The sequence below is a fragment of the Acartia tonsa genome, chromosome 9 (assembly GCF_053477335.1).
Source record: "Acartia tonsa isolate MP-2025a chromosome 9, ASM5347733v1, whole genome shotgun sequence".
Taxonomy (NCBI): Eukaryota; Metazoa; Arthropoda; class Copepoda; order Calanoida; family Acartiidae; genus Acartia; species Acartia tonsa.
Window position 1 is genome coordinate 16,980,540 of NC_137268.1, and position 19,541 is coordinate 17,000,080.

The 19,541-nt window shown below is 32.2% G+C and overlaps 1 protein-coding gene across 1 annotated transcript in view; it reads left to right on the top strand.

Annotated features, from left to right (window-relative positions):
- LOC145327618 (uncharacterized) overlaps window positions 1-11,562 on the top strand; it is a 73,613-nt gene extending 62,051 nt beyond the window's left edge. The window contains exons 2-16 of the mRNA XM_080171158.1: window positions 371-444; window positions 1,066-1,090; window positions 1,319-1,403; window positions 2,354-2,518; window positions 2,823-2,915; window positions 3,208-3,327; window positions 4,355-4,453; window positions 5,200-5,259; window positions 5,594-5,664; window positions 8,392-8,485; window positions 8,971-9,056; window positions 9,480-9,516; window positions 9,928-10,005; window positions 10,904-10,978; window positions 11,426-11,562. Of these exons, the coding sequence (XP_080027284.1) occupies window positions 372-444; window positions 1,066-1,090; window positions 1,319-1,403; window positions 2,354-2,518; window positions 2,823-2,915; window positions 3,208-3,327; window positions 4,355-4,453; window positions 5,200-5,259; window positions 5,594-5,664; window positions 8,392-8,485; window positions 8,971-9,056; window positions 9,480-9,516; window positions 9,928-10,005; window positions 10,904-10,978; window positions 11,426-11,506 (1,242 nt within the window). The 5' untranslated portion in view covers window position 371 and the 3' untranslated portion in view covers window positions 11,507-11,562. The remainder of the gene's footprint in view (window positions 1-370; window positions 445-1,065; window positions 1,091-1,318; window positions 1,404-2,353; window positions 2,519-2,822; window positions 2,916-3,207; window positions 3,328-4,354; window positions 4,454-5,199; window positions 5,260-5,593; window positions 5,665-8,391; window positions 8,486-8,970; window positions 9,057-9,479; window positions 9,517-9,927; window positions 10,006-10,903; window positions 10,979-11,425) is intronic.
- Window positions 11,563-19,541: the final 7,979 nt, after the last annotated feature.

Consider the following 19,541-nt stretch of genomic DNA (forward strand, 5'->3'; position numbering starts at 1 on the left):
CTCGCGCGGTCAGTCTGTCTAGAGAACTTTCCTTTTCATTCAGATTAAAGGTCGAATTGATAATACAAATTAGCATCTACTCTTTAAATACTTTGTCCTCTAGCCCTTAGAGGCATATTTTCTAACCCTGCCTGGCAATTAACATTTTCCTAACCTAAAATAACCTTTCTAAAGCTACTGTGAAAATACGATGAAACCTGCAATTTCGTCTTCTTTCCATGACTCAGTAAGACAGTCGAGATTTGTTTTCCTTCAGTTTATTTGCCAACTTTGTAAGTTTGTCCATGCGCGAGTTTTGTCCTTTATTAAATTATGGATTTGCTACTTGTGAATTTTATTAACTTTGTTCTGAGAATATATTGTGTTTTAGAATGAGGTTATTATGTTGTGTGGGGTTGGTGCTCCTAGCTGGTAGTAATGTTCATGCAAGTATTATTAATACAGGTACTACAATTAATCTATAGTATAGATGTATAACCAGAAAACTACCCGGATCCCCCTGTTAAGAACCTTTTTTTGTCTGCTAGAAAATGTCTTTTGCTCTTATGTAGCGACTTTGCTGTGTTAATATTCCCAACGCTTTTCGTTTATTTGCAAAGATCCAATTAGTCGGCACAGGGTCCTCTGGGATGAGAAAGAGTTATTTATCTCTTTCCTCCTCTATTGTTTTACTCGACAGGTACTAAATTAATCTAATTTTAGCATTCTTCAATATTTAAAAATATGAGTAATTAATATTTATACATATTCTTACATTGCAGTTACATTTAATTAAAACTATCGGCTGTCCATTTAAGATATCTGTAATATCAAAATAATACATTTCTTAACTACTACTAACCCCATTAAAAAAAACTCAAGCTACTTATTTCTTTATTTATTTAGATGTGATTATTTTAATAGAAGGGAAAGGTGGAAAATAGCCTAAAACAAAGACTGAGAACTTTTAAACTTTCTGGGTTTTTTAAAGCTTAAGTTGTTAGTTTAGCAGTAACTTTCCAACTAATGATTTTAGCATTATTGAAGACACTTTAATTTAGCGTCTTTAATCTATTATTTTTTTAGGTGCTAGCGGAACTGAAACAAATCCGTAAGTTTTTTATTGAATTTCAAATCTGAGGTGGTCTAAATAATAAAGTAACTGGATGTTTGAGCTTGTCTTTGTGCATGTCTTACCATTTCGCTAACTGCAATATCCTGCTACAATTTTTAAGGAAGATATTTTTTATTTGTCTAAATTAAAAATTAATTACTAAAAGATGCATATCCGTCCCCTCTTTAATGAAGTCGCTTAAAATATACTTAACAATCATTTTAGTGTTACCTGGCCCTGTAATGTTGACGACTCTGAAAATCAGGGAGTTTGTATGGCCAGTGGACAATGCTCTGGCAAATATCAAAGGGTAAGTCTTGCCATATATTATTATATAAGTTAGGGGAATATGCATGAACGAGAGCAAGTTATTTTAAGCACCTTCCAGCAGCGAACTTTATTATTTTATTGGTAAATATACTAGTATTATGCCGAATATATTTATATCTATTAGTTTTATACGAGTAAAACATTAAAATTATTAGCATTTTTGTATGAATTTCATCAAACGTTTTGTTGAGTTCAAACTGTTCTTTCAATTAAAGTACATTATTTGGAAGATAAATGTATATTAAGGAAAAAGGTGGTAACTTGTTATGTGCAAACAGTTAAATTAATGTACTTTTGCAAATTACATTATTGAATTTTTGTGATATATTTTGTCTTTTAAACTTAACAAAACCTCTTATGATATTTCACTAAAAATTGCAAAATATTTTAAGTTTTCTTTTTAAACCATGGTGAAACTTTAATTTTTTAGACTATATAATAAGATATACAAGTTGGAAAGAATTTTAATGTTGGAGGGATATTTGAAATCTGCATCAAAATTTAAGGATTTTTTAAAAAAATTCGTTTTGTTTAATTCTTTATCTAAAAGCGGAAATACAATTTAAGTTAATTAATTTTGACATTTACTTCTATATCCTACTATATAACTATGAAATAAACATAGTAGATTACACAACAAAAAACTCCGGTTCATTGTAGTAGGGTACTAAAAATCACTTTCTCTTGTTCGTGCATAGTCTCTAATGAAACAACGTAGTTTTACAGACCGTAATCAATGCTCTATCAAATATCAAAGTGTAAGCGTTGCCATTTATTGGTTAAAATTAAAGTTTGTATTGGGCTGAGGTTCATACTCGAGCAAATATCAAAGTGCAGGATTTTTTTATGTGTCCCTTAACCAGAAGCCTTTGCCCCTATATTAAAATAAATTTGAATACGGATCCTACTATGACTGTTGCATTTTTATAGGTTGTTGGTAACTGTGGTATGTATGGTTCTATGGCATCCTACTATGACTGTTGCAAGACTATTATCCCATGTGGAGGAGTGATGAAGAATGACACCACGATTGCCTACTTCCAGAATCCCAATTATCCTGATACTGAGAAGGATACTCTGTCCTGTAATATCAATGTAAGTATAATTTTCAGAAATTATTATATTAAAGTAATAGGATGTCTAATTGTTCATTTCCACGGAGGATCTATCTTAATGGCTGAACTGATATGGTTCTCCTTTCCAATGTAGGTGCTGGGAAGGTTAAAACTAAAAATGCTGCCATTATCTTAAAAGAAATAGTATATCAACAAAAAAAAAATTTTATCTTAAAAAAATAATTTTGAATATGGGGGATTTAACTTCTCCAAAAATTAGCTTCCTACACTCTGAAATTTCATATTCTGTAGTAGCTTCGATGTTAATCCTTATTTTCCCCTAGGTTGAGGTTTCTGAGAATGTTTGCCAGCTGAGACTGGACTTTGTTGATTTTGAACTGCCCGTGCCTGACCCTAATGGATTATGTCCCAACAAGGTAAAAATTAATTGCCCATTGTAGTGCTTTTTTTACAAGCAAATTAGTTCTTAATGATAATACTAAACAATAAAAAATGTTTGTTTAAAAAACACAGTTCAAAATCTTTAAGGAAAAAACCTTATTTAACATTAGATTTAAACTAATGTCCTCTTCTTTGTGTTTTAGGATTTATAATGTTAAATTTATAATTTGTTTCAAATGGCAGCAAAGTTACTTTTACCTGAGTTACTGATTGATAGAAAATCTACTCATAAACTGCCACTCTGCTAAGTAATTGTTTATTATTTAGAATGCCATGAATTTTATGGCAGACAGCATGCCTCTTGGTTTGTTTGGTAAGGGCTCTAGTTCCTTATGTGGACTCAATTCTGGACAACATTTGTATGTGCCTGTCAAGGATGGTTCAGTGGTGAGTTTTACTTGTAAAATTAACTTTATGTCGGATTCTGTTCTAGGGATCTTGCGAACCTCTCTGCAGATATGTTTCTCTTAAGTGAAGTTCTTGTTTGTTCAGTTCATTAATAACTTTTGGGGGGTATCTCAACTATCAAAAGCGAAGCTTTTCTATTATTATTCCTATTTCTATAATTAGGGTCCGTCCGTCCGTCACGGATAGCTTTTTTCGTTAATTTAGACAGGTTAGAATTGTCCTATCGATTTCAAATTTTGCATGGTGATTCCTATAGTAGTTAGGTACGATTTAGAAAGCGTAGCTACTCTATAATCATTACCAAAATGTCCGTACGTCCATTTCAAACATGTTTATTTTTTTACTTTTTTAAATAGCTTTTTTCGTTAATTTAGGCATGTTAGAATTGTCCTATCGATTTCAAATTTTGCATGGTTATTCCTGCAATAGTTAGGTACGATTTAGAAAGCGTAGCAACTCTATAATCATTACCAGAATGTCCGTACGTCCATCTTAAACATGTTGATTTTTTTTACATTTTTAACAACATATTTGTATGTGACCTAATTATCCGATTGGTCTGATTTTTGGTATACTGATTCCTGGGACATTAAAGTACAATATTATAAGCGAAGCAACTCTATAATAAAGTCCTGAAAATGTAAGTATGTCCATAATCATTATCCTGTATCAAGCAGTTTTTCTACAAATTTACTTACAATTTTGCTTTGACTCTTATATATTCGCATTCTGATTATTCAGTTCTGACATTATACAAGTGTTAATGTCCGTTTGTCCTACTGTTTCAGAGCTTCGCTTTTATGGATGTTGTCATCCTTTTTTTTATTGAAGCTGGTGTTGTTAAATGAAGGGTATTCGATCTACTTGTGGTGGTTTATTTCTTGCAGCAGGTTGTCTTTAAAACAAATCTCTTAACATGTGTGCAATTATCATTTAGGAAATTGAATGCTATAGTAAGTACTTTGGTATTTTACCTTTAATCCCATGCCTTGTAATTATTTTACAGTTCAAAATTCTGACTGCTCTGCAAGGATTTGGCAACCCATCACCCATGAGCATGCAGCCAACCAGCAATGCTTACAAGTGGAACATTATGATTACCCAGGTATATTAATTCTTGCAGTTTCAATGTTAATGTGCTCGCTGCTTTTTTTCTATATAAATGGGTAGTTTCACGAAATGCATTTGAACTTAATTTATTGAACCGCATATTTTTTCCTAGTGAATGAGTTAAACTACATATAGCATATATTTGAAATAAATTCAATTTTGTACCACGTAGTTTTTAAAATATCAAGACTTAAATTGTCTTCATATCTTAAAAACTACATGGTAGAAAATTTTAATTCTTTCAAATATATGCCATATAAATGTAATTTAACCAGGAAAAAATATGTGGTTCACTAAATTAAGTTCAAATGCATTTCGTGAAACTACCCATTTAAATGTCACTAAATTTTTTTTTATTTTTTTTCCATACTCTTTTATTTTAAATAAGTATTACTATGTAAGTAATCTTTATTGACTCAATTAGATTGTATGCTTTTTAACCCCAGTAACTTTATAAGTTTATAGATTGATTCTGACCTCCCATATAATCCCAGTAATATCCTTTGTATTATATTGTTAGATTGTGTTCTGCCATATTCCCCTTGCCTTGTTTAGATTTGTTGTGGTATAACCAAAGTAATCCACCTAGTATTAATTATATTGTATGCTATATTATCACTTTAATCTCAAATGTCTTATTTAGATTTAAAGGTGTCGTATAACCCCAGCAATCTCCATATTCTTAATTATTTTGATTGTGGACTGCCTTATAACCCTAGTGATAATCATTGTTTTATTTAGATTGATTGTGGGCTGCCCCCTAACCCCAACAAGGACAAAGAAGTTTTAGTTGTATCACCGGTAAATCTTTAAAAATTTCTCACAAAGGATGATATTAGTATTTAAATCTAATCTTTATTAGGCATATAAATTTTTATTTAGAACATTTAAGATATTACAAAACCTAAGATCTTAACACCTGAAATTTATTTCCACAAGAGATTTAATTGGTCCAGTGGTTAAGATGTTAATGGAGAAAAGTAAAAATCCACTACTTTAATGCTTTAGAATTGATAATTCCTATTCACTATGATTATATATATTTTTGCAGCTTAGAGTGAGCTTTATATAAAAAGATTTAATCCTTACAAGCACTCTTACTTAAATTGCAAATTATTTGACATCCTATGTTTAGGACAACATGCCTGTTGCCAGTGAAGCTGAATTCTATCGGAACGTTGTTAGCCGCCAATTTATTGGATTGAGGTTTGTTAATATTTTTGATTTTGTAGTTTTCAGTCAGTACTAACTTTGGCCGCCAATCCCCTCCATTATTTTTTATAAAACTCTGCCTTACTTCTAAACCTTGGAGGGTCTTTTTGATATGGGGCTGTAAAACAATATTCTTAATTTTACATATATGAAGCTACCCTGAACAGTTTCTCTGTAGCAAACTGACTTAAAGGACCTTAATATGAAAGGATAGTTGTTTTGTATAGGTTTGGTGAAATTCCTGTCCATATCAGGTGCCTAGCAGAGGTAATATCAGGCCCCTAATAGTTATTTATCATATTTTCGTAATATTGTGAATGCTTGAAAGGATATTAAAATTATTTCAACAATTTTGGTAATGTGATCAAAATTTGAATTTTCCTTCTACTATTGCCCCCTCTGGGGGCGAAGTAGGTGGAAATTTAAATTTTTGTCACTTGACCTTAATATTGGTGAAATAATTTTGAATGACCTTTCTTGTATAAGCAATATTAATAAAATATGATACTTGGTTTTGTCTCATTCTCTATCTTTTTCTTAAATTCAAAAAAGTCTATCAAAAAATTTACATCATCTAAGGGTGAACAATAAATATCTCTGTCTATTTTTCTCTATATTTCTTCCCCCTCCCCCCTCCCTCACTTTTCTGTCTATTTCCTTCTCTCTCTCCTCCTCTTTTGTACGTTCATTTATACAATAGAGATAACCTAGAGACAGCACAAGGGAATTTTGTTTACATTATGTATCAGCTATAAATTGTTGAATATCTTAGGTTAAAGCTTTCCTTGGGTGAAATATTTGAAGAAAATATTTCTTCCATCATATAATGTGAAGCGTATGACACAACATATAATAAGTTAGTTATAAATAATTTAATTTCTTATAATAAAGTTACCTTTCTAAAAATTATATCATTGCAAAATTTAGTTGCAAATAATGTTGCCTATAGGGCTGTATTTCATATACAACAAAAAGTGAACAAAGGTTTCTTTTTAAGAAAAAAATGGGGTCAGATTGACCATCTACGTCTAATGTTTATACCCACATCAAATATTAAATTATAACAATGTACAGTAGAGTGGATCAATTTTGGACATTGAATTTGTAATCAACATCTACAGTTTAAACCTCATATAAGAAACCTAAATATAAAAAATTGATTTTGTCCTTGAGGGGAAATGGGGGGAAGGTGTTTCCATGCATTAAAAATTTTAGAAGTTTATTCTGGAGGTGCAACTTTTTTTCTTTTAAAGTATTGCTTTATGCATCTTTTTGAATTTGTCTTGTTGATTAATATAAGAATATCAAATTGGTTTTAAAAAATATTCATCCAAGCATGAAAAATCTTAAATTAAATGTAAAATCTCTTGGTTTTTAAATTTATTTATGGATTTTTCTTGCTAGGATCAATAGTTTTAAAAACAGATTTTTTATTCTTATTCTACTCTTCAAGACAAAATTGGGAAGGTGCATAAAGCTATACTTTGAAAGAAAAATAATTGCCCCCCCCCCAAAAAAAAAAAAAAAATTTTCCCCACAAGTGTCTTTCTAAAAGTTTACATGCATCAGCGAGCCTCCCCATTATCCAAAATATTTTCTTTTCATTTTTTGGTCTCTTATATGATGTTCAGACAGAAAGTGTATGTAGCACATTTAAAATTAGAAAATCATTGAAAATCAAGCCACTCTAATGTACAGCATTTATTTCTTCAATTCCACAGTACAAAATTATTCCTGTATTTAAATTTAACATATCATATAGGAAAAAATATTCTTGTATTTAAAATTTGAAATCATGTTGGAATTTTTTTTACAATTTTTAAATTTTTTAATAATGTACAGCAAATTATTTCCTTTTTATCTCATGTTTTGAAATTTATAAGATAGTTAGAATAAATTACAGAAATAATGAAAGTTTTAAAGAAGAGAGCGTCAGGGGGGGGATGAGGGGGGTTTCCCCCCTCAGGAGAGGGGGGGGTTGAGGGGGGTCTCCCCCCTCAGAAAAAGCTTGGGCTTAAATCTTCAACAAATAAAGAAAACAAAATTATTTTAAAAATTTCTTTTTTATGTTAAATATTATTATTTTTGTGACACTTGATTTTGAATGACAAAAAATGTTGAAATAAATATTACCCACTGTATGAAATGTTAAATTAGAAATCAATAATGATGTTGGAAAATTTATTCTCATTTTATACTCTGAAAAAAGGAATTGACAAAAAATAATAATTTTTATTCCAAACTTTTAAAACCGCATGCCTATTTCTTATTGGTTGACACTCGAATTAAAATAAAATAATGAATATTATTTCAAGACCAGAAATAAATTTGAAATAAATAATTTTCTTTCCCCTATATTTTTTATTCCAAAATGCCAAGAATTAATTTTGAAATAAAATAATTTTCTTTCCAATATTTTTATTCCTTTTTCTTATTGGACGTCATTTTGTGTCCAATGAGAGACTAGTGTTTAAATATTTTAAAGCTTATTACAGCATTTATTTTGAATATGATAATAGCAACATTCTTACATTAAATGTGATAAAACAGTTTTAAATTAAATACTATTTAAAATGAGCACTTGAGGTCGTTTAATAAAGAGTTGGTTTTCTTGTGTATTTTACTTCAATTAGCATCAAAGGTGCTTTCCCAGAATCTTTAATATTAGAGAAAATGTTAATTAGTGATAGGTTATTAGGTGTAAAATTTGTGTTTGTTTAGAGCTCCAGAGGGATGCCTGCAGTACTTCATTAACAAATATGATAAATTAGTCTCTTTCAACTTTGATGGATATTCTGTAGTTCCCCCTAACCAGGTACTAAAAAGATGTGAACATTTTTCCATTATGGCTCCTGGATATCTATCTGCTGAGCCATTTTGCACGGATAATAACAAAATATAAAATCAATGTCAGTTTATTTGGCCCCCGTCTTGTTCCCATAGTGGTAAGCTTAACTAAAATAATCTTTAAATTTTTTACCATTTTGAAAAGCTTTCTATAATACGATGCAATAAATAACTATAGCTATTTGAATGGCAAGTGGAGTATCTCTCAGAGCTCAAACCTTAATTTTTTTTATTTGATAAAAACTATATTATTAAGGATTACACTATCTGTGTCAGAGCATATATTGGAATGGCTAGTGGAGTAATTCATGGAGTTCAGACCTTAAATATTCTTGCTACAATGTTAACAATAATTTAAGGACTATACTATCGGTATCAGACCAGATATTAAAATAGCCAGTTTAACTATGAGCTGGGACCTTAAATTTTCTCATTAATGGTGCTATTTTTAAGGATTACACTATCTGTATCAGACCAGATATTGGAATGGCTAGTGGAGTAACTCTTAGAGCCCAGACCTTCAAAATGCCAGTTACTGGGTAAGTCATTTTTACTTAGCAAACTAAGCCTTATTAAGTAAAAGAGAGTAAAAGTATGATCTCTCTAACAGCTGAACCGATGTGGTTCTCCATTATATGTTTTAGGCAGGTTTATAACTATTTGAGGAGAGTTACTACTTCCCTCCCAAGTGATAAAATAATCTCTTACAATGTAGCCTCTCATAGGCCCTTGAAAGGTTTATTAATACTTTGGGCGTAGACGTTAACTGGATCTGTATCCCTGTGTACTAAAGGATCTCTGTAACCGTTGAACCGATATGGTTCTCCTTAATATGGTAGCTTATAGGTTTGGAAGATTTGGTGGGAGGGCATCAAAGAAATATCGCTCCTAGAAAAATACCTCTCCGACTTAATCAATTTTTTAATTCAAATTTTTTTTCCTTTAAATTTACATTTTTTTAGAATCTGTGCTGATGGAGCCAAAATTGTTGATGAAAAGGTCTGTTTATTTTTGTTGGTACACCTAGTTTCCTAACCAATCCTTTGATTTTAAGGCCATTGATTAAACTTTAATAATAATTTTGGAGCGTGCAAGGCTTATGTTAAACTTTTAGGGGTGAAAAATTTAAGTCTGCAATTTCAAATTAAAAATAAAGATTCTGGTAAGTTTCATAAAAGAGGTCGAAAAGTTACACCCCCAAAAATCAGTAATAAGTATCAGCCAACCAACTCAGGAAGGGAGAGGACATTGGGCTGTTAATTAAACTATTCCCCAAAGTTTCATAATAGTTGGCTTACCAACGTTGGGGATTATTATTGATTTTGTTTCGTAAGTTCATTAAGTTTTCAAACGTTTCAATTTATTTTCAGGAAAACTGCATTATACCTATTTAAACTTTTTATTTTTTAGGGACATATTTGCTGTGTAAATACACCCAATTCCGGCTATTTGGCTTATACTGGCTATCAGAAGTTCAATAACTTTGAGGTATTTAATTCTTACAATTCTAATAACCAAAATAACTACCTAAATAATAAAGAAATAAAAATTTTATCAATTTTACTAAATATGGTTTCTGTAACTAAAAATTAATCTAAATAAAATGTGTAGATTTTTACCTGTTATAGGAAAATCTAAATCCGTTCTCCCTTTTAGGGCAGCTTTATTTACGTCCCGGTATAGTTTAAGTTAATTATGATCTTAGAATTTTGTCCTTTGTTTGGGTTTAGGCTTTTTTCTGTTCTTCCTTACCTTTTGAGTACAGATTCCATAGATACAAGGGCGCAGCCGCTTTTAAACGAGGGGGGCAATGGGCTGATTATTACACTAGTCTCAAAAGTTTTTTAAAAAGTTCTTATTCGTTTGCTTAACAACTTTAAGAACTTCTAAATTTTAATTGGTTTTTCATTAATCTGAGGGTTCATACGTTTCAACCACTAATTTTTATCTACAGAAGGGGTACTTTTGGTTATCATTGGGGATAAACCTCAATTTATCGGCCATCGTCTTATCCCTAGCACAGTTATGGAATCTCTACCACAAAGATTTTTTTTATCCAATCTTGACAAGTTAGGTATTTTTGGAAAGAGGAATATACATAGAAAACGCATATGTAAACTTATAGATAAACACATTTCATGAAAAGATTTTTTTCTAAATCTGTCATTTAAGGCATGGAATTAATTTTGCAAATTAACATTGCAGATTTTTGCAAATAACTTGCAATGATTTCTGCGTATTTACATATGCGTTTTCTATGTTTATTCCTCTTTCCAAAAATACCTCACGTGTCAAGATTGGATAAAAAAAATCTTTGGTTGAGATTCCATAACTGTGCTAGTGTAGAGATCCCTGGCTTTTATGTCTGAAACTGTTTTTGTTTAAGGCTTTGAGAAGATACTGGTGCGGAGAAAGCCTTGGACCTGAGATGTTTATGTCTGGCAACGAATGGAACATTAGGGTAAGTAAGGATTGAGTATCAGATTGGATAGATTCGATGATTGGATACATACATTGGTTGCATGATTGGATAGATTGTATAGTAGGTTTAATGGTCTTTGACCCGAGATATGCAAGTCGGGTAACAAATGGAACATTAGGGTTAGTGAGAAATTGAAATAGATTAGGAAACTGGATAGAGTTGTTGGATAGAATGGCTGATCTGATTAATTTGTCTTGGGCTGGAAATGTTTGTCTGGTAATGAATGTAACATCAGTGTAAGTTATCTTTAATAGATAGTTTAAAGAACTCTGTGGAAAGGTAGTTAATTTATAACTGAAGTAGTTTGCTTATTGAAAAAAATTATAATCCCCTTCCCCCCTTTATTTAAATTAAAAATAACTAGATTCATTGCTCTGTATGCGCTCGAATGTAACTAATTGTTTTATCAACTTTTTCTTTATTTAGGTTGTAACTGAGAGCAACTACCAGTGCCAATTTGACCCCCTGGGTTTCAGCATTGAATACAAAGTAGATATTGGTCTCTAATAGTAATTTTATCTCTTATATGTAACTTTTAGATTTTAAATATATTTTTAATACAATTTTTGTTGACTTATTTGGTTTTATCTTATGTTGTAGCAACTAACAGTTTATTTAAAATCTGACCTTTATTTAAATCGTCAAAGCTTTTCCTAATTAGCTGGTGTTTTTTTTCCCTAGGTGTTATATAATATTGATTTTAGAATGATTAATGAAAAGGCTACTTGAGTTAAAACTAGTACAGCGGCTTTGCATTTGGTAAGAAATAACCTAAAACCCAATTTGTAAAAGCTCTTGAAACTTACTTAAAAACTACAGTAAATTTTAGAAAGGTATGTTTTAAATTTTGAATAAGTTTTGATCATGTCATAGTAATGTCTTAGGTGTTTTCTCATTTTAACGTGCATATCCAATATCAAGTAGCCAAATATTAAAGTTGGCTATCCGAATCTGGAATCTGCCCAATTTTTGATAAATTTTGAAATCTGATTCCGTATCCGGAATCTGTTTTTAATAGCATATTCAGATTCTTGATTGGTAAGCTAAAATTAGCTTAAAATCTTAGTTTTTTCTTTCAACTCCTGCTTTTTGAAAGCAAAAATTATCATTTTTATATATAAAATCTTTTAAAATCTGGTTCGATTCTCGGAAATGTATTGGAGAACACAAAGAACATTATTTTTAGGACATATGTAGCACCTAATTTTTTTTATATAACATCTTTGGGGCAGTTAAGCCAATTAATTCAATTTGAAATTGCCGCTAGTACCAAAAGATCTTTCTAACTGTTGGACTGATATGGTTCTCCTTTACAGTTAAGCTTTTAATAGGGTTGGGAAAGGGGCGTAACTGCTAGTATAGTTACTAATTTCTTTTAAAACTTCTATATACTAATTGAATGCAAAAATATGATATCGATTTTTTTTATTAGCGAAGCTACTTCTTGACGAACTTTGTCTGTCCATATGCAATGCTATGGTAGAAATGTGATTTTCTCGAATATTCTGCAAGATAAAGAGATGAAAATAATGGTAAAGATTTCCTTTACAAATTTTAAGTATTTGATATATGATTTATTAGGTCCTTAGGTCATGCTTCCAAAATAAATAAGATTTTCTTAAATTAGTGTTTCTGAATCTCTCTTTTTAATTATCTCTTATTCTTTCCTTTTTTATGGCAATTTAACAAATGCACAATAACTATCTTGATAAAAAGAAAGAAATATTTTGCTCTTATTTTCTTTGGCTATATCGTTAGGACACTATCAGGGAGGTAGAGGTACAGTCAATATTAGTTAGGACACTATGTATGTAAATATTTATCAGGGAGGTAGAGGAACAGTCAATATTAGTTAGTACACTATGTATGTAAATATTTATCAGGGAGGTAGAGGGACATTCAATATTAGTTAGGACACTATGTATGTAAATATTTATCAGGGAGGTAGAGGGACAGTCAATATTAGTTAGGACACTATGTATGTAAATATTTATCAGGGAGGTAGAGGGACATTCAATATTAATTAGGACACTATGTATGTAAATATTTATCAGGGAGGTAGAGGAACATTCAATATTAGTTAGGACACTATGTATGTAAATATTTATCAGGGAGGTAGAGGCACAGTCAATATTAGTTAGGACTAGTGATGGGAATCCGGATCCGGAATCCGAATCCGGAATCCGCCCAATTTTCCGTTTTTTATTGCGGATTCCGGATTCTAAATTGGTAGGCTAAAATTACCGTCTTGAGTTTTTTCTTACAACTCCCTCTTAAATTTTTTTGTACATAACAAATTTTAATAATTACTAATGTGATGTAAATGTTTAACACTTTAAACAAATCAAGGCTTCAACCAAGTAACATAGTGTTAAATTACACTGCGAATTTTAAAAGAAAAAAAGTTGACCCTCAAAATTTCACCTTAAAGTGACACTATTCTAATAGTTTATAGTCCACTAACTCATAAGCAGTAAGAATTCAAATCCATTAAGTCCCTTCTAACGAGATATTGGCAACTTTTTGCACACATTTTTGCAAACGGCAATTATTTCCTTTATTTGAAGTTTTGGATAATAACATTTTCATAAAAGTTTTCAGTAATAATCATTTAAGATCCATTGTTGAGAAAAAATAACTGAAAAAATGTGTTTCCATGCAAAATAAGCTTAAAATCTAATGATTTTAAATATTTGCGATTTAATGGTAAAAAAGAATATTTTTTTCTTTTTGATAGCCTGAATATGTTTAATTTTGTTTTTTATATAATCTATTCTTTGAATAGACATGCATATTCTTGCAGATTTTAAAAAAAATTTAAAAAATCAAAAATCGAAATTAATCAAAATTTATCTATAGCCTTTGAAAAATACTTTTGATATTTTTAACCTATATAATCAATAAAATCAATGAAAAATAAAAAAGTTTTATAAAACAAACTTTTGGAAAAGGTTTAAGATAACTTCATAAAATTAGCATTTAAGTAGGATATTTTTCTTGTCTATTTTAAAAATGCAAATTAAACATAGTTAACGAATATTTAATTAGCAAGAATAGTAATAGAATATTTCAATAACTACTTAAACCTTTTTGTGGCTATGTTATTTATTTAAACAGAAAATCTATTTTGTCAGAATTATAAAAATAATGAAATATTTTCAAACAAGCTTGCAAAATAAACGTAATTTTATCAAACTTGCTCACAGTTTTTAGAAGATATTGTTGTAAAATATTAATTATTAAAATAAAATCTTTAATTTACAATGTTTAAAACACCTAAAAGTAAATTCTAAGCAAAATTAGATTTATTCTCTAGATTTAGAGTAGCTGCGCTACTTAAAAAAAACATCTAGTATTGAAACCTACAGCTGATCAAAAATCAATAGTCATAAATTGGTGGTTTACAGATATCTAAACATATATATACACCTTACAGATTTATTTTTAAGATGGAATGTAAAGTATATTATACGAGATGTCATTTAGTCAAATTTTAAACAAAATAATTTTCATTAATTCATTAACAAAAAATAATGTTATAAATTTAAACTCACAAAGAGACTATTGTGTATTTTATTATCATGTTCTTTCTGCAATCTGATTCAAAACAAATTTTTTCTCTCATTCATGTCAGGGATGAGTTTAGTACCAAAAAAATAAAACAAGTTGAAATACTTTTAATTTAATTTGATATTAGGCACCATCCCAGTTGAGGAGTGAGATTCTACCCCATGTGAAAAAATAAACCCCCCCCCCCCGCCATCTGTCAAAATAAACCCCCCCCCCCCCCGGCATCATGTGATTTGTACCCCATCTTAAATTTTGGTCCCTGTAATTTTCAATGTATAAAACAAAGCTTGGTGGTAATAAACTATGAGTTATAGGGGTAAAATATTACATATGGGGTAAGTATATAAAATATGGGGAACAAAAATCACAAATGGAGGTCCAAAAATTAATATGGGGTCATTTTTTCATGATGGGGTAGCTTCAAGTGCTTATATCTGGAGAACCGTAAGAGATAGAGGCCTAGTTGCTTGACTGTGGTAACTCAGATTTACACAAGGAAGCCATTTATGCACATGGGGTGTCAAAATTTGATATGGGGTATTTTTTTCATGATGGGGTGTCAAAATTTCATATGGGGTATTTTTTTCATGATGGGGTAGGTTTGAGTGCTTATATCTGGTGAACCGTAAGAGATAGAGGCCTAGTTGCTTGACTGTGGTAACTCAGATTTAAATAAGGAAGCCATATATGCACATGGGGAACCAAAATATGATATGGGGTATTTTTTTCATGATGGGGGTAGTTTCAAGTGCTTATATCTGGAGAACCGTAAGAGATAGAGGCCTAGTTGCTTGACTGTGGTAACTCAGATTTACATAAGGAAGCCATTTGTGCACATGGGGGACCAAAACATGATATGGGGTATTTTTTTCATGATGGGGGTAGTTTCAAGTGCTTATATCTGGAGAACCGTAAGAGATAGAGGCCTAGTTGCTTGACTGTGGTAACTCAGATTTACATAAGGAAGCCATTTATGCACATGGGGGACCAAAATATGATATGGGGTATTTTTTTCATGATGGGGGTAGTTTCAAGTGCTTATATCTGGAGAACCGTAAGAGATAGAGGCCTAGTTGCTTGACTGTGGTAACTAAGATTTACATAAGGAAGCCATTTATGAACATAGGGGACCAAAATATGATATGGGGTATTTTTTTCATGATGGGGGTAGTTTCAAGTGCTTATATCTGGAGAACCATAAGAGATAGAGGCCCAGTTGCTTGACTGTGGTAACTCAGATTTACATAAGGAAGCCATTTATGCACATGGGTGACCAAAATTTGATATAGGGTATTTTTTTCATGATGGGGGTACTTACAAGTGCTTATATCTGGAGAACCGTAAGAGATAGAGGCCTAGTTGCTTGACTGTGGTAACTCAGATTAAAGTAAGGAAGCCATTTATGCACATGGGGGTACATAAATTAATATGGGGGTCATTTTTCTATGATGGTGGGTAAAATTGAATATAGGGGCCAATTTTTTATGATGGGGTTGGGGGTTGAAATTAGGTTAGGTTAGGTGAAGTTAGGTTAGGTTAGGTTAATATGGGTTAGGTTAGGTTAAGATGGGTTAGGTTAGGTTAAAATGGGTTAGGTTAGGTTAAGTTTGTTAGATTAGGTTAAGATGGGTTAGGTTAGATTAAAATGGGTTAGATTAGGTTTAGTTGGTTCATGTTAGTTTAAAATTGGTTAGGTTAGGTTAGGTTAAGTCAGGTTAGTTTAAGATTGAGTAGCCCTGCAGAGTTAGGGTCTCCTGCACAGGTTAGGTAATATTGAGGAGCCCTGCAAGGTTAGGGCCCCCGGGGGGGGCGTAACCTTGCAGGGCTCCTCAATATTACCTAACCTACCTTAACCTAATTCCCTCTCCACCATAACAAATGGCCCCTATATTCAATTTTTACCCACAATCATGAAAAAAAAAACCCATCAAATTTTGGTACCCTATGTTCATGAAGGGATTAGGAAATATTGAGTAGCCTTGCAGAGTTAGGGTCTCCTGCACAGGTTAGGTAATATTGAGGAGCCCTGCAAGGTTAGGGCCCCTGGGGGGCCCTAACCTTGCAGGGCTCCTCAATATTACCTAACCTAATTCCCTCTCCACCATAACAAATGGCCCCTATTTTCAATTTTTACCCACCATCATGAAAAAAGAAACCCCCAACAAATTTTAGTACCCTATGTTCATTAATGGCTTCCTTATGTAAATCTGAGTTACCACAGTCAAGCAACTAGGCCTCTATCTCTTACCGTTCTCCAGATATAAGCACTTGAAACTACACCCATCATGAAAAAATACCCCATATCAAATTTTGGTCCCCATGTACATAAATGGCTTCCTTATGTAAATCTGAGTTACCACAGTCAAGCAACTAGGCCTCTATCTCTTACGGTTCTCCAGATATAAGCACTTGAAATTACCCCCATCATGAAAAAAATACCCCATATCATATTTTGGTCCCCCATGTTCATAAATGGCTTCCTTATGTAAATCTGAGTTACCACAGTCAAGCAACTAGGCCTCTATCTCTTACGGTTCTCCAGATATAAGCACTTGAAACTACCCCCATCATGAAAAAAATCCCCCATATCATATTTTGGTCCCCCATGTTCATAAATGGCTTCCTTATGTAAATCTGAGTTACCACAGTCAAGCAACTAGGCCTCTATCTCTTACGGTTCTCCAGATATAAGCACTTGAAACTACCCCCATCATGAAAAAATACCCCATATCAAATTTTGGTCCCCCATGTACATAAATGGCTTCCTTATGTAAATCTGAGTTACCACAGTCAAGCAACTAGGCCTCTATCTCTTACGGTTCTCCAGATATAAGCACTTGAAATTACCCCCATCATGAAAAAAATACCCCATATCATATTTTGGTCCCCCATGTTCATAAATGGCTTCCTTATGTAAATCTGAGTTACCACAGTCAAGCAACTAGGCCTCTATCTCTTACGGTTCTCCAGATATAAGCACTTGAAACTACCCCCATCATGAAAAAAATCCCCCATATCATATTTTGGTCCCCCATGTGCATAAATGGCTTCCTTATGTAAATCTGAGTTACCACAGTCAAGCAACTAGGCCTCTATCTCTTACGGTTCTCCAGATATAAGCACTTGAAACTACCCCCATCATGAAAAAAATACCCCATATCATGTTTTGGTCCCCCATGTGCTTAAATGGCTTCCTTATGTAAATCTGAGTTACCACAGTCAAGCAACTAGGCCTCTATCTCTTACGGTTCTCCAGATATAAGCACTTGAAACTACCCCCATCATGAAAAAAATACCCCATATCATATTTTGGTCCCCCATGTGCATAAATGGCTTCCTTATGTAAATCTGAGTTACAACAGTCAAGCAACTAGGCCTCTATCTCTTACGGTTCTCCAGATATAAGCACTTGAAACTACCCCCATCATGAAAAAAATACCCCATATCATGTTTTGGTCCCCCATGTGCATAAATGGCTTCCTTATGTAAATCTGAGTTACCACAGTCAAGCAACTAGGCCTCTATCTCTTACGGTTCTCCAGATATAAGCACTTGAAACTACCCCCATCATGAAAAAATGACCCCATATTAATTTTTTGACCACCATGTGTGAGTTTTAACCCCTTGCTTCAATTTTAATATCATAACATTGTTTGCTACCCCATCTGTGTTTTTCAACCAATCATCATGTTTGTTGACATCCAGAAAAATGTATATTATGTAGTTCAATAATCTGCCACTAGATGTTCCTATTTCAAACAAACTATTGTATTTTTTCTTCAATGGAGCCAAATTTTTATCTTAAAATATTAGGTAAAGTAAAGTATTAGAATATGTTGGTGATTTAGTATAAAAAAAAGTCTTAAAAGAGAAATAAAAAAATAAACAGAGGCATTTTTAACTTTTATTCAAAATATAGGAAAATATAGAAGAGTGAAAGGCATAGCTTCACTACAGTGGAGTATGGTAGCTTATGCTACCCTAATATAAATTCTTTCGCGCGAGGCTCACCTCGCAAACCCCTCCAGACTCTCCCCTCCCCCTTACCCAGATTCTATTTCCCCTTCTTCCAATCATTCCCCCATCTGTCAAATCAGACCCCACCTTCCAATCCTGGCCCCATGTTCCTATTTAGACCCCATCCTTCATTTTTGTCCCCTGTTCAATAATTTATCCCTTCTCTGACATTATTTTGTTTCTCTTGGAGAGGTACAAAATATGAAGATGGGGATAAAATAACATGATGGGGACAAAATCATAAGATGGGGTAAAAATTTCATGATGCCGGGGGGGGGGGGGTTTAATTTGATAGATGGCGGGGGGGGGGGGGTTTATTTTTTCAGATGGGGTAGAATCTCACTCCTCAACTGGGAACTTGCCTGATATTATTGTATAATATTTTCTTTTATATATAATTTAAGAAATATATTTATAAAATATTTACCTGTCATAAAGACGACATATAAAAACAACATCCTTATAAGGAAATTAAAATCTATTTTCAAAATTTTCAAATTCATTTTATGCTTAAGAAGGGACGAGAAGGAATTGAAATTCAACATTAACTTGTTATTTTGCTTGTATATTTATCATATTTGTTTACAGTTTATTGGTAAAGTTTGGTAATACTTTATTTCGAGTCTATCATGCAGTGATTAATGAAATAAGCTATCCCTCTGTGACGGACGGCCTTTTAAAATACTGCTAGAATCCGGAATCCGAATCCGGAATCCGCCAAAAATAAGAATCCGGAATCCGCAAGAATCCGTCACTTTTTTTGACGGATTCCTTCAGAATACGGAATCCGAATCCGGCACAAAAATTCGACGGATTCCCATCCCTAGTTAGGACACTATTTATGTAAATATTTATCAGGCAGGTAGAGGTACAGTCAATATTAGTTAGGACACTATTTATGTAAATATTTATCAGGGAGGTAGAGGGACAGTCAATATTAGTTAAGACACTATGT